The sequence below is a fragment of the Cuculus canorus genome, chromosome Z (genome assembly GCF_017976375.1).
Source record: "Cuculus canorus isolate bCucCan1 chromosome Z, bCucCan1.pri, whole genome shotgun sequence".
NCBI classification, from domain to species: domain Eukaryota; kingdom Metazoa; phylum Chordata; class Aves; order Cuculiformes; family Cuculidae; genus Cuculus; species Cuculus canorus.
The window spans coordinates 56993954-57011478 of record NC_071441.1 but is presented as its reverse complement, the minus strand read 5'-3'; the positions used below and the strand labels follow the sequence as shown (position 1 = coordinate 57011478).

The 17525-nt window shown below is 40.6% G+C and overlaps 1 protein-coding gene across 2 annotated transcripts in view; it reads left to right on the top strand.

Moving 5' to 3' along the window:
- The window catches only part of SLF1 (SMC5-SMC6 complex localization factor 1), a 50701-nt gene extending 33426 nt beyond the window's left edge, over nt 1-17275 (top strand). The window contains exons 14-18 of one of the 2 annotated variants that reach the window (XM_054055206.1): nt 2444-2619; nt 3112-3245; nt 5249-5341; nt 5728-5910; nt 8369-17275. In XM_054055206.1, coding sequence (XP_053911181.1) covers nt 2444-2619; nt 3112-3245; nt 5249-5341; nt 5728-5910; nt 8369-8853 — 1071 coding nt within the window. In that variant the 3' untranslated portion in view covers nt 8854-17275. The remainder of the gene's footprint in view (nt 1-2443; nt 2620-3111; nt 3246-5248; nt 5342-5727; nt 5911-8368) is intronic. The other variant, XM_054055207.1, reaches the window with a different exon arrangement.
- Nucleotides 17276-17525: the final 250 nt, after the last annotated feature.

Genomic DNA, 17525 nt, shown 5'->3' with positions numbered 1-17525 from the left:
AAGGCTGGAGAGCTGCCTGGCAGAGAAGAACCTGAAAGTGTTGGTTGACAGTGGCTGAACATGAGCCGGCAGTGGCCCAGGTGGCCAAGAAGGCCAGTGGTGTCTGTATCAGAAAATAGCGTGGCCAGCAGGAGCTTGGAAGGGATTCTGCTGCTGGACTCGGCGTTGCTGAGGCCACACCTCGAATCCTGGGTTCCGTTTTAGGCTCCTCACTACAAGCGGGACATTGAGGGGCTGGAGCACATCCAGAGAAGGGCAATAAAGCTGGTGAGAAGTGTCTGGAGAGCAAGCCTTGTTAGAGGCAACAGAGAGACCTAGGGTTGTTTAGCTTGGAGAAGACAAGGCTGAGGTGGGGACCTTATCACTGCCTACAACTGCCTGAAGGGAGTTTGTAGCAAGATGGCTGTTGGTCTCTTCTCCCAGTGGACAGGACTAGTGGAAATGGCCTCAAGTTGCTCCAGGGCAGATTCAGATTAGATGTCAGGAAAAATTTCTTCACTGAAAGGATTCTCAGTCCCTGGCAGAGGCCTCCCAGAGAGGTGGTGGAGACGCCACCACTGAAGGTGTTTAAATTATGAAGTGCTCAGGGATCTGGTTTAGTAGTGGACAGGTACAGGTTGGACTCGGTCTCAAAGGTATTTTCAAGCCAAGCGATTCTACATTTCTAACTTAAAGCCTCATTTCAGTAATGGTAATGCTAACAACCAAACAGAATATGGACTCCATCACTGTTTCTATACGGCCTAAAATCCTACAGGTAGTGTCAAAGAGAAGCAAGTTTACACCTGTATGCATTTCCTGTACACAAATTTTCCTGTATTTTAAGGGAATTTATTGTTGAGAGAGATCATTGTTTATTAATGCATCATGTTAAATCGAGTTCAAACAGAAGACTGTCAGAATTTTAAAAATACAGCAACTCTATATCTAATATTTAACGTATGTTTCCAACACATATACAGCAGCAATTGCTATTTTTAGTATTGCTATGAGTAGTGATCACTTTGCAACGACCTGAATGTAAATTGGTTTTGTGCTTGAAACAACTTTGTCTGCTTTTTGTAGCTTTCCTTAGCATTACTGTTTTTCCTGTGGTACAATTTTCTCTCTCTTCTTGTACAGCATCCTACTATCTTGGCTTCTCTAGGGGTTCGCATACTGCCCTTCTGTTCCCTGGTGGAAAATGTACAGTGGGGGTGCAGTTAAGGAGTTCCTCACCCATTGCAGGTTATGTGCAGAATCTACAGCAACCTACAAGATACTTAAAGCCTTTTTCCTATGCTCTTTCCAAACTGCAGGAACTTACACGGCATTTTAAAATTAGGGGTGTAAGTAAGTTGGAAACTCTTTTGCTGCGAAGAAGGCAAAATATCTACAACAAATATAGCTATCATAATAATGACAGAGCACCTTAGAGATAGCTAGTTTATAACCTTTAGAGTTCTCAAGGGCTTAATCCACCCCCTCATCTTAGATGAGATGAAAGAAGGGAGTGAGTATTTATCTACAAAATTGCTCACAGGATTTTGCTCCCTGGGTTGGGAACAGGAAGCTTGTAAATCATATAATCACTGAATGGTTGGGGTTGGAAGGAACCTTAAAACCCATCCAGTTCCACCCCTTCCCATGGGCAGGGACACCTCCCACTGGATTAGGAGCTCAAGGCTCCAACAAACCTGGTCTTCAAGACCTCCAGGGATGGGGCAGCCACCACTACTCTGGGCAACCTGACCTGGCCAGGGCCTCACCACCCTCATCATCAAGAATTTCTACCTAAGATCTCATCTAAATCTTCCCCTTTCCAATTTAAAGCCATTCCCCCCCATCCTGTCACTGCAGGCTTTTGTAAAAAGTCCCTCCACAGCTTTCCTGGAGCCCCTTTTAGTACTGGAAGCTGTTCTAAGGTCTCTCCAGAGCCTTTTCTTCTTCAGGCTGAACAACCCCAAACCCTCTCAGCCTGTCCTCATAGCAGAGGTGCTTCAGTCCTCAGATCATCATCGTGGCCTCGTTCTAACAGTTCCATATGGTTCTTATGTTAGGAATTCCAGAACTGGATGTGGGACTCCAGGTGGGGTCTCAGGAGAATACTTCTGTTAAGTACCTGAGAATCGACTAACCTTCGTTTCTGTCTTAGGTCCAGATAAAGTGATTAAAGCTTTCTCAGCTAAGAAAAAAGGTCTAGGATTTCCCAGTTTGTGGCTCAGACACGACCTACTCACCTAAAGCCAGTATAAAGAGCGAATTACAAGAATATGAAAAAGATTGCAGAAAACAACTTTAGACGATCTGTGTATGTGATCAGTTAGGGGTTGTATTTTTAAAATCGTAGATACAGCAAGCTGTGGGTGGTGGATGAGTGCTTTGCATGAAGTGCAGTGAAAGAGAACAACTGCGTTTTAATTTACAGTATATGAAGTAACCAAAAATGTTACTTTTGCAACAGGTCTGCTCCTATTTTCCTGCTTTGCAAAACTTAGGGATGTCTGAGACAAGAAAGATACACAACGCAAAGAAAAACAGAACAAAAATAGGGCCACAGCCATGCCCCGAGTCTCAAAGGGCATTACAGATGCTAAATGGCGATAAGCAGAACCAAGTCAAAGTGCTGCCTGATCTACCGTAAGTAATACCTATAACATCACCAGTTTTATTATGCTTTGGGGGACAGCTTCTGACCTGACACATTTCTTGAACTTTATGTGACCTGTTTTGTTGTCTACAAATTACTGGAACTGACAGAAAGCTCTGTTGTAAACCTGTAACACCTCTGGGCCGGGGTTCCCCCTTACTCCCCATCCTCCATCTCAGTCTATACACTGGCTGATGTAGCTACGTTTCCCCGATATCAAATGTAAAGGGTACATAGAGAAGTTGAACCATTCATAGAACCTTTAAAGAAATTTAATTGTGGGTAATTTAATTGTATTACTGTTTTAAATATGGTTATAATTAAATGACATAGAAATTATGTAATTAAGATATTTCAGAATTAACTCTGAAATGGGTAGATCTAAGTATGCTGTACATACACGTTTAAAAGCATTAAGTACATATACATTATCTTAAAATGAAATAGTGATTTTAGACGTGTCCCCTTTGCTCTATTTTCAGTGACCTAATCGTTAATAAGTGCCCCCCATTGGCAAAAAGACGTAGAGTAAAAGCAGAAGTTGAGATTTTGTACACCAAAGAGAATTGCTGCCTTTTGGCCGAAGAGGTACATCCTTACAGGAGAAATATTAAAGGTATTTTATGCATCTAATTCATTTAAAGAACTTTTTATGGTTAGTATCATCAGTTTCAGGTTTAAAAATCTTATCCAGATCAATTGTGAACTAAAACAATGGCTTATGCCCAAGAATTATTTTCTTGCGGTTTGTGTTTCTGTCTGTTTAAAAGGAGGAATTGTATATATGGTGGAATAAAGCTGCCTTCTCCGTTCCCCTCCCCCTCGCAGATATTAAATACAGTGTACAGCTTGCGTGAGCTCATTCCAGTCTTGCCTGCCTTACTTTGCTAATCCACCTCAACCTGTGCTTGGTAGGATCAACGTCTTCTGATTTGAAAGTATAATTTAGTCTTCATCTCTTTCAGTCCTAGACATTTTGTGAACAAAGACTGAGGAGTATGCTATGTTACATAGCTGTGTTAAGCATATGGACTGTTTTCTTCCAGGCATTCAGCCCAGACTATGAAAGGCATTTGGCTTTTGTCTTAGTTATACTGGAACCCAAGTACCTAAGGAATAAAACAGCACTGCAGTGATCCATTCAGTTCCTGCTTATTACCCAAATTTAATAAATTGTACTTTACCTGAACAGGATTACTTGCTGGAACTACTTTGTCATCTTCATTATCAGAAATTTGCCTATATCACTTAAAAAGACAACTGTATTAATCATGGCACCCAAGAGAAGGCTTAGGGAAAACAACTGGAAAAAGCTAGCTAGGATTGCTTAAAAAATTAAAACCAGAAATATATCACAAACACTGAAGGACAAAAAAAAACCAAACTCACCCTGTTTTGGGATTTAAGAGAGCTTCAGTAACAGAGCCAGACCATGCATTTTTAAAATTGGTTCCTTTTCTCTTTATTGCTTTTGCAAGTGAAATTGATGTGAATTATTACATGCTGACTTCTACAAAGAAAAGTGAGCTGAAGGACTAGGGGGAGCATAGAAAAAAAGCCTGCTTTTTTTCCTATGCTTCCCCTGCCGAAATTGTAAGTACTATCTTCTATTGAAAGAATGAGCATGGTGGTGACAGATTTACATAGTGAAGGTATTAATATAACAAAATATACCATGAAAATCTTATCGCAAGGGCTGAGAGATTCAGCCTGAGATATTTTTTTTATTTCTAAGATGTTTGTTGCATCATCTTTCACCTGACATCAAGATTTTCCTCTGGCTCTTGTTCAAACCTAAACATTTAGTGAAAGCAACACAGCGTTTAGAATGGGTCTGAAGTTTTTATCTTGCAGGATCTAACGGTATCTTTACATACAAGTGGCAGTTCTGTTGCTTGCTGTTTGTATTTTTCACACTTACTTCAGCTTTAAATGTCACTAAGGATTGGGCTGTTTTTCCAGAGGATATTCTTTTTGTTGTTGTTGCTATTGTTGTTGTTGTTATTATTATTATTGTTATTATTACTGCCAGGACCATTTCGTGTATTTCCCTCTCATCCCCCCTCCCTTGCTGCTGTAGCCAAGTCAGACAGCCTATTGAGGAACGGCAAACCATCTGTTAATGGATTTGAAGTTCTGAATTATACTTGAGTGTGTAGAGGCACTCGTGCTTAGCCAGAAACATTCATTTGAATTAAGCTATAAATGCTGTGTAAAAAGAACCATACATTTTAACGTAGGTTCATGAATAAATTTAAGGGAGGGCGACTGCACTCTAAAGTTTTATTGCTTCAAGACCCAGTATTTTTTGGTGTTCTGTGATCACTTGGTGCTTTTATGGTGCGATTGAAGCTTTAAACCTTGAACTGTGGGGAGATAATTCCTGTGTTAAACTGTTTGCAATACAATTTCATTGCTGGATCTCGGGTGGAACAGAAGCTCTTAGGGTTTGGGTTTTTTTAATTTTCTTAAAAGATGGTTAAACAGGATAAAGGAAAATCTTACTCATTATTGAATTTTCTGGCTTATAGCCAGGTCTCCTAGTTCCAGGCACTTTGATTATTTTCTTTAGTTGCTATCTTGCCTAGTCTAGTGTAATCTATTAATTTTTTATGGTAGGAGAGACAGCCCTGCATAAAGCTTGCATAAGTAACAAAGTGGAGAGATTGATTCAGCTTCTCTCTTACCCTGGAACAGACATTAATGTTAAAGGTAAGTTATTCATTTTCTCTACAGAACTTAAGGAGGATAAAGAACAGTATTAATACCTGTTCATTAATAAAGTTTGGGTTTATACCATTAAAACTGTCTTCATTATTTTGAACAGTACAAAATGAGGACTTCGTACCAAACATTAAGGAAAGGTTAATTTATAACTAAAGTGTGTTTTAACGTAGTGTTTTCTATCAATTTTTAAAAATGCTATTTATTTTTTTTCAGATGTTTTTCAATAGAATTTCTTGTTTTGAAAACACAAGCTGCCACTGTAGTCATGATCAATGCTAAAAAGTAGAATGTTTTCTTGTCTAATGAATTACATTATTAACATTTTAGTACTACTTCTGCTGTTTTAAAACTTCCCTTGATTTATAATTCAGACTATGCTGGCTGGACGCCTTTGCATGAAGCCTGTAACCATGGCAGCACAGTGTGTGTCCATGAAATTTTGCAGCGCTGTCCAGAGGTAGACCTGCTCAGTCAAGTGGACGGGGTGACTCCTTTGCATGATGCACTGTCAAATGGACATGTAGAAATTGGCAAGCTGCTACTTCAGCACGGGGGTGAGTGCATTTATGCTAAACTGGCTTAGGGAGATTATCCAGTGCTCTGAGTCCATGTGAAGTTTGTGATGTTTTTCTTAATTGTTGCTTAAGATACAATGTTATTATGAAATATTTATTTTAAAATATTTTTAAGCCAAGCTGTTTTGGTCACAATAAAAATAATACTGTTTTCACACTTATCTTGATCAGCTGAATATGAAATTAACCAGGATTTTCACATTTTTTTCCAATATGGTAATGTTTTTATTCTGCATTTTACACCATATGCATTGTAACTATATTCTCCAAACTCATTAATCAAGATAAAGATTACCTAGTCACCAAGCAAAAGCTGAGAATTTTATTTTGTTTTGATCTATTTTTACCAGCAAAAATAGATCAGTAAATCTCTATACAATTATGTATTTCAACAGAAATTTGTTCAGTGTTTATGAAAATTAATGCGATGATCTTTGAAGAACACAATTAGCTTGGTAATTAGTTTAAGAAAGGAACCTATATTGTAATTGTGATAACTGCTGTTTAGGGATAATAGTGGGAGGGATGCCTTAGTTTCTAAAAAAAAAAAAAAATACATTGCCCCTTAGGCAGACACATGATAAATGTTTTGAACAACATTTTTTTTCAGTGACAGGGAACTTGTATCTTGTCTTGAAATATAAAGTGTCAATGTAATTAACTTGGCATGTTTCTCTAAAAAACAACTGCAAAGAATGATTGGATATCAACTCTTCCTTCTTTTAATTCATTTGCTGAAATGAGTGTTTGCAATATCCGTACCATTGACCTTCTGTGTCAGTTTAATCTCTGTGCATTATATGCTGAGTCCATATTTTCTCAATAAAAATCATTGCATATAGCCGTGAGGCAGAGGAATGCACTGTATTTAGATGGCCTGTTACTTAATTAAGGGAGAGAAGCAACATTTTATTTCATTCTTGGCATAAGACTGTCTGTATTTACAGTCTTCTCCTGCCCCCTAAAGGCGATTTCTGTGTCTGTTGCGCAAGCACCAGCTTGTGATCGATACAGTCCTCTGCAATTCTACCTCTGTGTTTGCTGAGCCTCAGTCCTGTGGCTCCCAGATGTTTTATGTATCCCCTTAAACCACGTATCTGACATGCCAAGCCAATACCTGGCCTGGGTTCAATCGCTCTAAGTGATGCAATAGCCAATATTGTCATCAGCCCAGCTCCTCGATTGGAAATGGCATTGCGCTGACAGATGTGCATTTTTCCTCGGCTGCTGTGAGGAATAGGTAGTGGATGGTCCTGTTGTCCTAGGGGAAGAGCTCTACTTGCACTTGTATTCATCAAGGTTCTTTGGCAACAACCGTAAGGCTGCATGTGCCCTTATCTTTGCCTTTGTCACATGTTGGGTTTCGGTCTGTCAAAGAGCTGACAAGGCTATGTTACCCATGCAGCATGGATTTACCCATCTCGATAATTTAGAACACAGTGCTGAAAAAAACCATTTCTCACTTTCTTTCTCAAAAAAAAGCCACTTCACCTTACAAAAGTTATTTATATTACATCTTTATTATATTGCATCAACAGTAATGGAGTAAAACAACACAGCTTCAAACACAGCAAAGTTAAAACCTCTAGTATGGATACATAATGTGATGAATTTCCTTTTGTGATTACAGTATGTTTCTGAAAATGTATCCAAGTTAAAATGACATCATTACTTTAGCACAGTAACCCAGATTTATGTAACAACATTCCTGATGTGCTCATCTTTGAAAAACACTACTTGTAGTACGTTTCCTGCCTTCATTTTTTCTCACTGATGCGTTATTAAGACATCTCTAAACTGTTTAAATATCAATAGCTCCATTGTACTAATAAACAGGAAATACCAAAAGAACATATTATAATTTGAACTGCTAAAACATATCCCATTTGCTTGCTTTACTTGGAAACTCCCTTGTTGGAGGATACTCATATTCCTATCTCTCAATAGTTTACCTTGGTGTATAGCATTGGAGAAAGTTGGCAACACCACCCAGAAAAGTAAAAAAAAAGCCATCTTAGTAATGTGCCTTTAGTTTGGAGGCAGTGTTGGTAATTATTCTGATCTGTACAATACTCGACAGAATTTTACAACAGTAGTAACATTTCATTTTTACATACTCCCTGAATAGTTACTTGAAGTTTTAGGATAAGCGACATTTGAATTTCTTTTCCATTCCTATATAATAATTCTTGGCTTTCAACCTAGCAAAACTGGGAAGATAATTAAGACAATATCATGAAGGAGCTGTTATGAAGGCTCTCTCTGAATGTTCTAGATTGTATTGCAAATGCATAACTCGTTGGTTACATCAACATAACTGAGTACAAAAAGGAATTTAAACAGACTGCTAGCTTCTGGCAAAAAATTCAGACTAAAACCTTGTTCAACTGTCACATTGCATGTGTTGCTATTATTAATGTTTAAATTTTCCCTGCAGGACCAACCCTTCTACAGCAGAGGGACTGCAAAGGAAAATTGCCACTGGATTATGTTGAATCTGTACTGGTAAAGGAAGAACTTTTACATATTGTTCATCCAGAAGAGAGCATTGAAACCTTCTATGAACACATAGAACAGGATTCTTGCAGTCAGCAGAGGGAACTGTGGATGATTTTATTTAATAAGATGCTGCTGAATTTTTGTTCCGTTTATAATCTGTCTTCACCCCTTACTTTAACTCTCAGAGAGGGAACTTGTTCAAATGTACTTCCCATAATGGCTCATGGTAACTGTGAGATGAAAAATGCATTTTCTGCAGATTGGTTAGTAGATACCTATTTTAGAGAGCTAGAAACTTTTCAAAAGCTACCACAGTTTCTTCAAGAAATATCTGCGAACGTGTTTTTTTCCTCTGGAGAACAGATGAAGGCTTTATTAGCAACTCTGGAAACTATGGTAGGGGCATATCAGCTTTTTAGTTAAAACTTTTTTACAGCTTCCGAACGAGCTGCGTTACTTGAATTTTGACTGTTAACCCTTGGTATTGGCCTAACTTTTCTCTGACAACCAATGAAATACAAATTATTTCACAATCCTGCACAACCCTTACGTGTTACTATCTCCCAAGTAGTTAATACTTTACCTGAACCTGCAAGTCAGATGAATTGATTCAGTGCATTTTGGGGGGAAAATGTGTCCAATATGAATGCCTTCTAGTTGTCTGACAGATCTAGATGCTTGTGACTGCCTCAGAAAGGTGCTACATCATTTGCACGTTGTATTTCCTGTCCTCAAAATTTTTATTACCTACCTTATGACGTAGTTCCCAGAGGTTCTCTATGGTTTCCAGAGGTAGTGACCCTAAATTTAGACAAAGTTGAAACATTTGGCAGTATTTCCATGATAAAGGCTTATCCCTACATATTTTGATTTCGTTTAATAAAACTGATATTATAAGTATCTGTCATTAAACAAAAATACACAGAAAGCAGATTCCTTCTATCCATTTATGTCTTATTTATTCCCATCTTATGAAAATTACAATTATGTTGTGTAAATGAATTGTGTCTTGTAAAATTCAAAATGGGGATGTTCAAGGCCAGGTTGAATGGAACTTCCAACCCCTAATTTAGAGGGAGGGGAGTTGGAACTGGATGGACTTTGAGGTCCCTCCCTAGCCAAACCGTCCCATGATTCTGTATTGGTATTTGCAGAATCCATGTGTTAGCATTTCCCATATCTTTGTCAGTTTGATAGAAATGGGCCAGTGATGCCACAAAGGGCCAGATCCAGTCTCAGCATAACTGTTGGTGTCCTTGGCTCCACTCTGACTTGTGTTGGCATGCAGGGGTTTGATAAAACCATTACACTGGCAGTGTGTAAAATGATCTGGTAACGCTCCTGGGATTCCCTCAACTAAAGATGCCGGTGGAAGCAGTGGCATAAATCGAGTTATGTTGGCAGGGGAATTTACAAAGGATTAGACGAGGCAGTTTAAGTCTGTACTGGGCATCAGATTCTGACACTAAGTATGGATCTCCTTAAAAATTACACCCCATTTAATATAGGAATTTTGTTCTTCATTCTATGAATACATGCAAACTACACATGATAAATCCCCTAAACTAATCCTCTAACCTAATTTAGGATTGTGTGCTACATATTCTATCAGATGGTCCTTTAATTAATTAAGAAAAAGAGGAAATCCTGTGCTGTTCTTTAAAGGTATTGAGGCTCGTGAGGCAGATAAATTGTGCTGCGTGGGGTTGGGGGATAAAGGTCTTGCATATTTTGGAGACCCCTTCTTCCGTGTTTATGTGGAAACAGCTACTCTTTCTGCCTTGCATCTTTGTAGAGATCCAGTGCCAAACTGATTTCAGATGAGGGTCTGGGAAGAAAGACACCTCCAAGGGTAGTTTGTCCCTTCCCTTTCCATGGGAAGAGAAGGAAGTGCTGCTTTAGAATGAGGATACCTGACTTTTTTTTTTCCCTTAGCAGGTTCAGTAGTAGGAGTAATTTAAAGTCTTAGCCTTCAAAAGGAAGGTACTAATTAGCACCATTTCTAATTCCAATTCTTCAGTAATAGCAATTTATAATATTAAAAAAAGAACCTTAAAAGAAAGGGTGTGGATAATAGCTGCTTCTGAAATTGATGTTGCTTGACTAGAGAGAATAAGTTATATTGATGCAGATGGCTTGCAGCACATTAAAACTTCCGTTTAGCCTTTCTGCAGCTGAGATATATGATCTCATAGCAATTAATCCGCTGAAGATGTTCAGACTGTGTTGGTCTTGGAACCAGGCCTTCATTACAAATGTTCAGTGTTTATTAATGACTGCTTATTATTTTTATACATGCATGCAGAACAGCCTGCTCTAAGAGAATAGAGGGTCAGTGTATGTTGGGTTTGTTTCTGTTAGTGCACTTTTGATTATTCTGTAGTAAGAAAGCAACACCAAAAATCCTTTGTCACATACGAGATGGACTAATAAATGTCTCTGTTCCCTGTTGCAGGATGTGCTGAAAGAAATATTATGTTCAAACTTTCTAAAGAATGCAAAATATAAATTTAAATTGGCAATATTAACATTTTCTTTAGTTATGAGTTTGATAGATAACTGAGAATTTGAAACAATTGGGACTCAGAGAATCACAGGAAAAGAATTCTGGTTCTAATATAATACATCAGTGACTGAAATGAAAGCAGGAAAAGCATTGTTTTAGTCTTATAAAGTGATTCTGCTTATATATCCAAGGTATTATTTTCTATAATGTCATTTAGACAGAAAAAAAAGCACATCACTCATTTTTAAGTTATACTTAGGTGTTTAAAGTAATCTCAAATACATCTCTCCAAGACACTCTAAAGAAAAGTCAATAACATGCACTAAATGAATGTTATTGAGTGCCAAGAGAAGCATTCAAAAGTTAGCAAATGTCGAATTTAATATTCCACATGTAGGCCCAACTTAAATATTGTCTGTGTGCATCATCAGTCTTTAATTATACGATGACATAGTTTTGTTCTCTCTAATATTCTCTCAGCTTAAGTAAGGATCATGTGTTGAACGTATTCCTGTTATTTCCCAGTTATGCTCTTCACAGGGTTTAGTTTTATACGTACTCAGTTTTATATATACTGAAGTTTGCAAACTCCATATCCTTAAAAAATCTTTAAGTATATCTCAGTCGTATTTAACATAAAATTATGTGCTTCATCTAATTTATTAGAGAGTACTTGTTCTCTTTTGGAATAGCAAAACTTTCCTGTGAAATCATGATTGCAATAAAGTGAGCTCTATTAAGTGATTAAACTGTCTGCTTTTTAAAACGCTCCTGGTAGGTAGGGTATTTCCCACTTCTCAGCTTCATTAAAAGAACAAACAAATTCAGCCAGTCAGCCCTGCTCTCTCTATGCCCACATTTCACATGCCGACACACTTCACAAGCGTGAAAGAACATCTTCATCCTCAATCCATCATATTTTTCCCAGGCTTTTAAGAAGTTTTTCATTCCTACCACCTCCACATACAGTTGGAGAATGTCACTTTTCTACACGTGCCAGATGTTGCCCAGACAGGAGAGATGCAGTGTGAGGTAGAGCACTCCGGGAACATGGAATCATAGAATAGTTAGAGTTGAAAGGGACATTAAAGGTCATCTCGTTCCCCCCCCCCCATGCCATAGGTAGGGCCATCCGACTAAATCAGGCTGCCGAAGGCCCCATCCAACCTGGCCTTGAACACCTCCAGGGATAGGCATCCACAACTTCCCTTGGCAACCTGTTCCAGTGACTCACCACTCTCATGGTGAAGAAATTCTTCCTAATGTCTAGTCTAAATCTGCCCATCTCCAGTTTGTACCCATTCCCCCTTGTTCTATCCCCACAAGCCTTTATGAATAGCTCTCCAACCTTCCTGCAGGCCCCCTTCAGGTACTGGAAGGTCACTATAAGATCTCCTCTGAGCCTTCTCTTCTCCAGGCTGAACAAGCCCAACTTTCTCAGCCTGTCCTCATAGGGAAGGTGCTCCAGCCTTCATCTTTGTAGCCCTCCTCTGGACCCGTTCCAACAGTTCCTTATCCTTCTTATGCTGAAGATTCCAGAACTGGACACAATACTCCATATGAAGTCTCACAAGAGAAGAATAGAGGGCAGAATCACTTCCCTTGACCTGCTGGCCACGCTTCTTTTGATGCAGCTTAGAACACAGTTGGCCTTCTGGGCTGCGAGTGCACATTGCCAGCTCATGTCAAGCTTCTCATTGACCAGCACCCCCAAGTCCTCTGCAGGGCAGCTCTCAATCACGTCATCCCCCATCGTGTACTGAAATCAAGGATCGAGAGAAGCCCTGAGAAAAAGGGCTTGAGGTGCTGGGGATGAGAAGCTCAAGATGTGCCACAACATGTGCTCACAGCCTAGAAATCAACTGTGTCGTGGGCTGCATCCAAAGCAGTGTGGCCAGCAAGGCAAGAAATTGTATTCTCCACATCTGCTTGGCTCTGGTGAAACCTCACCTGGAGCCCTACATTCAGTTGTGGAGTTGTCAGCACAAGAAGGACATGGATCTTTTAGAGTAAGTCCAGAGGAGGCCACAAAGATGATCCAAGGGCTGGAGCACATGTGCTATGAGGCCAGGCTGAGAGGGCTGGGATTGTTCAGCCTGGAGAAGAGGAGGCTCCAAGGACACCTCAGAGCTACTTCTACTACTAAAAGGGTCTCCAGCAAAGCTGGGGAAGGGCAATCAGGGATTGCAGGGACAGGACAATGGGGAACAGTTTTCAGCTGAAAGAGGGGAGATTGAGATAAGATCGTGGGGAGAAATGTTTTCCCATGCAAGTGGCAAGGCGTTGGCCCAAGTTGCCCAGAGAAGTGGTGGCTGCCCCATCCCTGGAGGTGTTCAAGGCCTGGCTGGATGGGGCTTGGAGCCCCTGATCCAGTGGGAGATGTACCTGCCTGAGGCAGGGTGTTGGAACTGGATGGGCTTTGAGGTCCCTTCCAACACAAACCATTTCGTGATTCTTAGATTTTTTTTTAACAGGGGTCCAGTTTATTGACCACGTGAAGGCCAATCTATACAAGTGGTCATTTTATCACCTCCTGTACCACGTGCCAAAATCAGTATGAAGGACTGTGCCTTTGCTGGTGAAATATACCAGCCTGAGTGCCAACCCCATGACAAACATTTCGTGCTCAGTGGTTATTCCCAGATGCACGCTCTTTAAAATCTGTCAGATAAATCCTTTTTTAATTTGTTAAGTGTATGTTAAATCATTACAATCATCAAACTGTAATATATAAAGAGCCTTACAAGTTCATAAATTTATCATCATATTTACCAGGATACGAAATGATGCTTCTTCAGGAAAAGAACTCTACAAATAACACCTCGCAAAGTACTCGTCTCTGCTCCCAAATTCAGATAAAGACAGTGAAAATGCACCTAATTTATCAACCAAACTTGTAATCTCTCTGGAAAAAACTCACAGATTCTAGTTTGTCTAAGAAGTTGTTGTAAGTCAGGATATAAATAGATACTATTATCGTAGCATATTTTAGACAGTTAGTAAATGCAAAATACCTTTTTTTTTAAAAAAAGGATGAGCTGAGGACTATTTAGCGGACTTCAGGTGGGTAATCTGGTACAGAAGAGAGGAAACAGAATTGCTGCACATCTTCACTAACACTATCTACACAAGAACCTGTGAACCAGGAGTCTGGAGACCAAAACTGAATTACTCAAAAATAATAAGAAATACTGAAAAATAATGCTTCCATCTGCTTAAAGCTGGTGGTAATACAGATTTCCTTTAAAATAAATGAATTTTTGTTGGCTTTTAACAACATTGAGAGTCAATGTTCCCACACAAATTGAAAGAAGTTGCTGGCTGAAGATGGGAGGAAAGAAAGGGAGAAGAACGGCGTAAAAATACTCTAAAGTCCGGTTAAGAAATTAAGAATCATCTTTAGAGTCCTTTTTATTGCAAGGTTCATTAATCTTTTAGCAGAGCTGTCTTACTGATGTTGGAAAATTGTCATTAGTCTTGAATATAGGAGAAATGAAAATAAAACGGTGGAAGAGTGAGTAGTCAGCTTGTACGAACTGTTACGAGGGCTGACACAGGGAGGTTTACCTGTTGGGGCTTGTCATTTGCACACAGCTGAAGTCTAAACAATCTAATCATTGCCATGCCTAAATGAGCTCTTATACATTTGCTAAATGTCATAGTTTTTCAGGTGAATCATGTAAAGAAGGTCTCGTTCTTGTTTAGCTCTTAGTGCACCTACATCATTTTGCTCTTGTGTTTGAGAGTAGTGAATGTTTGGCTAAGGTATGCAACTAGACACATAACTATATTCACCGTCATCTGTAACCAGTGGTGCTCTTGAAGATTCAGGGAAGGCAAAGCTAAGTAAGAAAAAATAAACTATTTTGGACACATATGTATTAAAATAATAATGAAACTCAGCCTCTTGGTTTATTACTTACTTTACCACTTCAGTCTTAATATTCAACATTTTCTACTTCTCCCTAATTCTCCTGGAAACTCTGCTGAGGTGCATGGGAAATGAGATGACTGACAACAGCCGACACAGCTTCACTAAGGGCAAATCATGCCTGAGAGATTTGGTGACCTTCTATGATGGGCCTACACCATTGGTAGTCCCATCTGCCTCTTCCCCTCATCCAAATACCTTTATATCTACTGCATCATCCTTTTTGGAAAAATGCGGCATGGATTTGGGTCCACCCGACTAAACAAAAAGTAAAACTGAGGTCTCTCTTCTGCCTTGGACAAGTGCTTTGACCACTAAACTGAAAGTATGGTGCTGCAGCAGGGTCACCTTCCTGTTACCTGAGCTGCAGTTGTCATCATTACACCTCTGAATGTCTTTACTTGCCCTCCAGAAGCCTTGCTGAAACTGACCTGCTGCAGGTAAACAACGACTTTCACAGTGTTTAGGGCCTTAGCAAACTTCCCCCACAGCTACTGCCTCCTGCCTCTGTTAGCTGAGTCAGATGTTTTTCTGATATAGGAAGATGTTCCAGAAATCTTTTACAATTTATGAAAAACCAAAGGCTTTTTGTCAGTCCATAATTAAGCACAGAGAGAAGAGGCACTCTGTAAGATTGCTAAATCCAAGTTATTGAGTTTTATGTTAAGTATCCACTGGGAAACAGTCTGCCCAAGCTAGGTGTGCCAAGAGCAGCCACAAAAACGTAAAATGGTTTGAGTGGAAAGGGATCTTAAAGCCTATCCAGTTCCACCCCCTGCCATGGGCAGGGACACCTATTAGTGGATCAGGTTGCTCCAAGCCCCATCCAGCTTGGCCTTGAACACCTTCAGGGATGGGACAGCCACCACTTCTCTGGGCAGCCTGGACTAGGGTCTCACCCACCTCGCAGGAAAACATTTACCCCTAAGATCTCATCTCAATCTCCTCACTCTCAGTTTCAAACTGTTCCCTCTCATCCTGTCCCTGCACTCCCTCGTCAAGAGTCCCTCCCCAGCCATCCTGCAGCCCCGTTCAGTACTGGAAGCTGGTCTAAGGCCTCCCCACAGCCTTCTTTTCACCAGGCTGAACAACCTCAAATCTCTCAGCCTGTCCTCTTATGGGAGATGCTCCAACCCTCAAATCATCTCTGGAATCACACTCCAACAGATCCATGTCCTTCCTGTGCAGATGACTTCAGGTCTGGACTGAGGGGTCCAGGTAGTGTCTCAGGAGAGCAGAGTAGAGGGGCAGAATCTCCTCCCTCTCCCTGTTGGCCACAATTCTTTGGGCATAACCCAGGATAATGTTTGGCTTTCTTGACTATGCATACTCATTGCTGGCTCATGTTGAGCTTTTCATCCACCAGTGACCCCAAGTCTTTCTCTTCATGGCTGCTCTCAATCCATTCTCTGGTTTCCCAAACTGTATATTGGCACAGCAATCTGCTGTGGCTAGCCTTTCTTCTAAGTCAGTGAGACATTTAATTGTAGAAATATAGTATAGACAAACTTCTGCCTGTTAAATAAATGCTAGTTTTTCAATAAAAGAAAAAATTCTGCAAAATTTGAAATTATATTTGTAAGTTATCAAATTTACAGGTAAATGCTTTATTTAACAATCTAATCCCTTCCCCATTTCTCCTCCCCCTTACCCAATACGTGTGTTTCCTCAGCCTAAGGAATATAAATGTACCTGAGGGATGGAATTGCTTTTGTCTCCAGACCTACTCATTCTGATCAAGCCCTTAACTCATGTCCATGAGCAACAGTTCCTCCTGATACTATTAGATGCCTGGACTGGACAGGAACATACTCTCCTGGGTTGAAAAACGGTAGGATGTCCAGGCCCAGAGAGTGGTGGTAAATGGAGTTAACTCCAGCTGGAGGCCGGTTACAAGTGGGGTTCCTCAGGGCTCAGTACAGGGTCCAGCCCTGTTCAATGTCTTTTATCAATGACCTGGATGAAGGCATTGAGTGCACCCTCAGCAAGTTTGCAGATGACACTAAGCTGGGTGGAAGCGTGGATCTGCTGGAGGGTAGGGAGGCTCTGCAAAGGGATCCAAATAGGCGGGACCGCTGGGCTGAGACCAATGGCATGAGGTTTAACAAGGCCAAATGCCGGGTCCTGCACTTGGGGCACCACAACACTGTGCAGTGCTACAGACTAGGAGAAGTCTGTCTAGAAAGCTGCCTGGAGGAGAAGGACCTCGGGTTGTTGGTTGACAGTGACTGAACATGAGCCAGCAGTGTGCCCAGGTGGCCAAGAAGGCCCGTGGCATCTTGGCTTGTATCAGAAATGGGGTCACCAGCAGGTCCAGGGAGGTTATTCTCCCTCTGTACTCAGCACTGGTGAGACCGCACCTCGAATACTGTGTTCAGTTCTGGGCCCCTCACCACAAGAAGGATGTTGAGACTCCAGAGTGTGTCCAGAGAAGAGCAAGGAAGCTGGTGAAGGGTCTGGAGAACAGACCTTGCTTACGAGGAGCGGCTGAGAGAGCTGGGGTTGTTTAGCCTGGAAAAGAGGAGGCTGAGGGGAGACCTTATTGCTCTCTACAACTGCCTGAAAGGAGGTTGTAGAGAGGAGGGAGCTGGCCTCTTCTCCCAAGTGACAGGGGACAGGACAAGGGGGAATGGCCTCAAGCTCCGCCAGGGGAGGTTC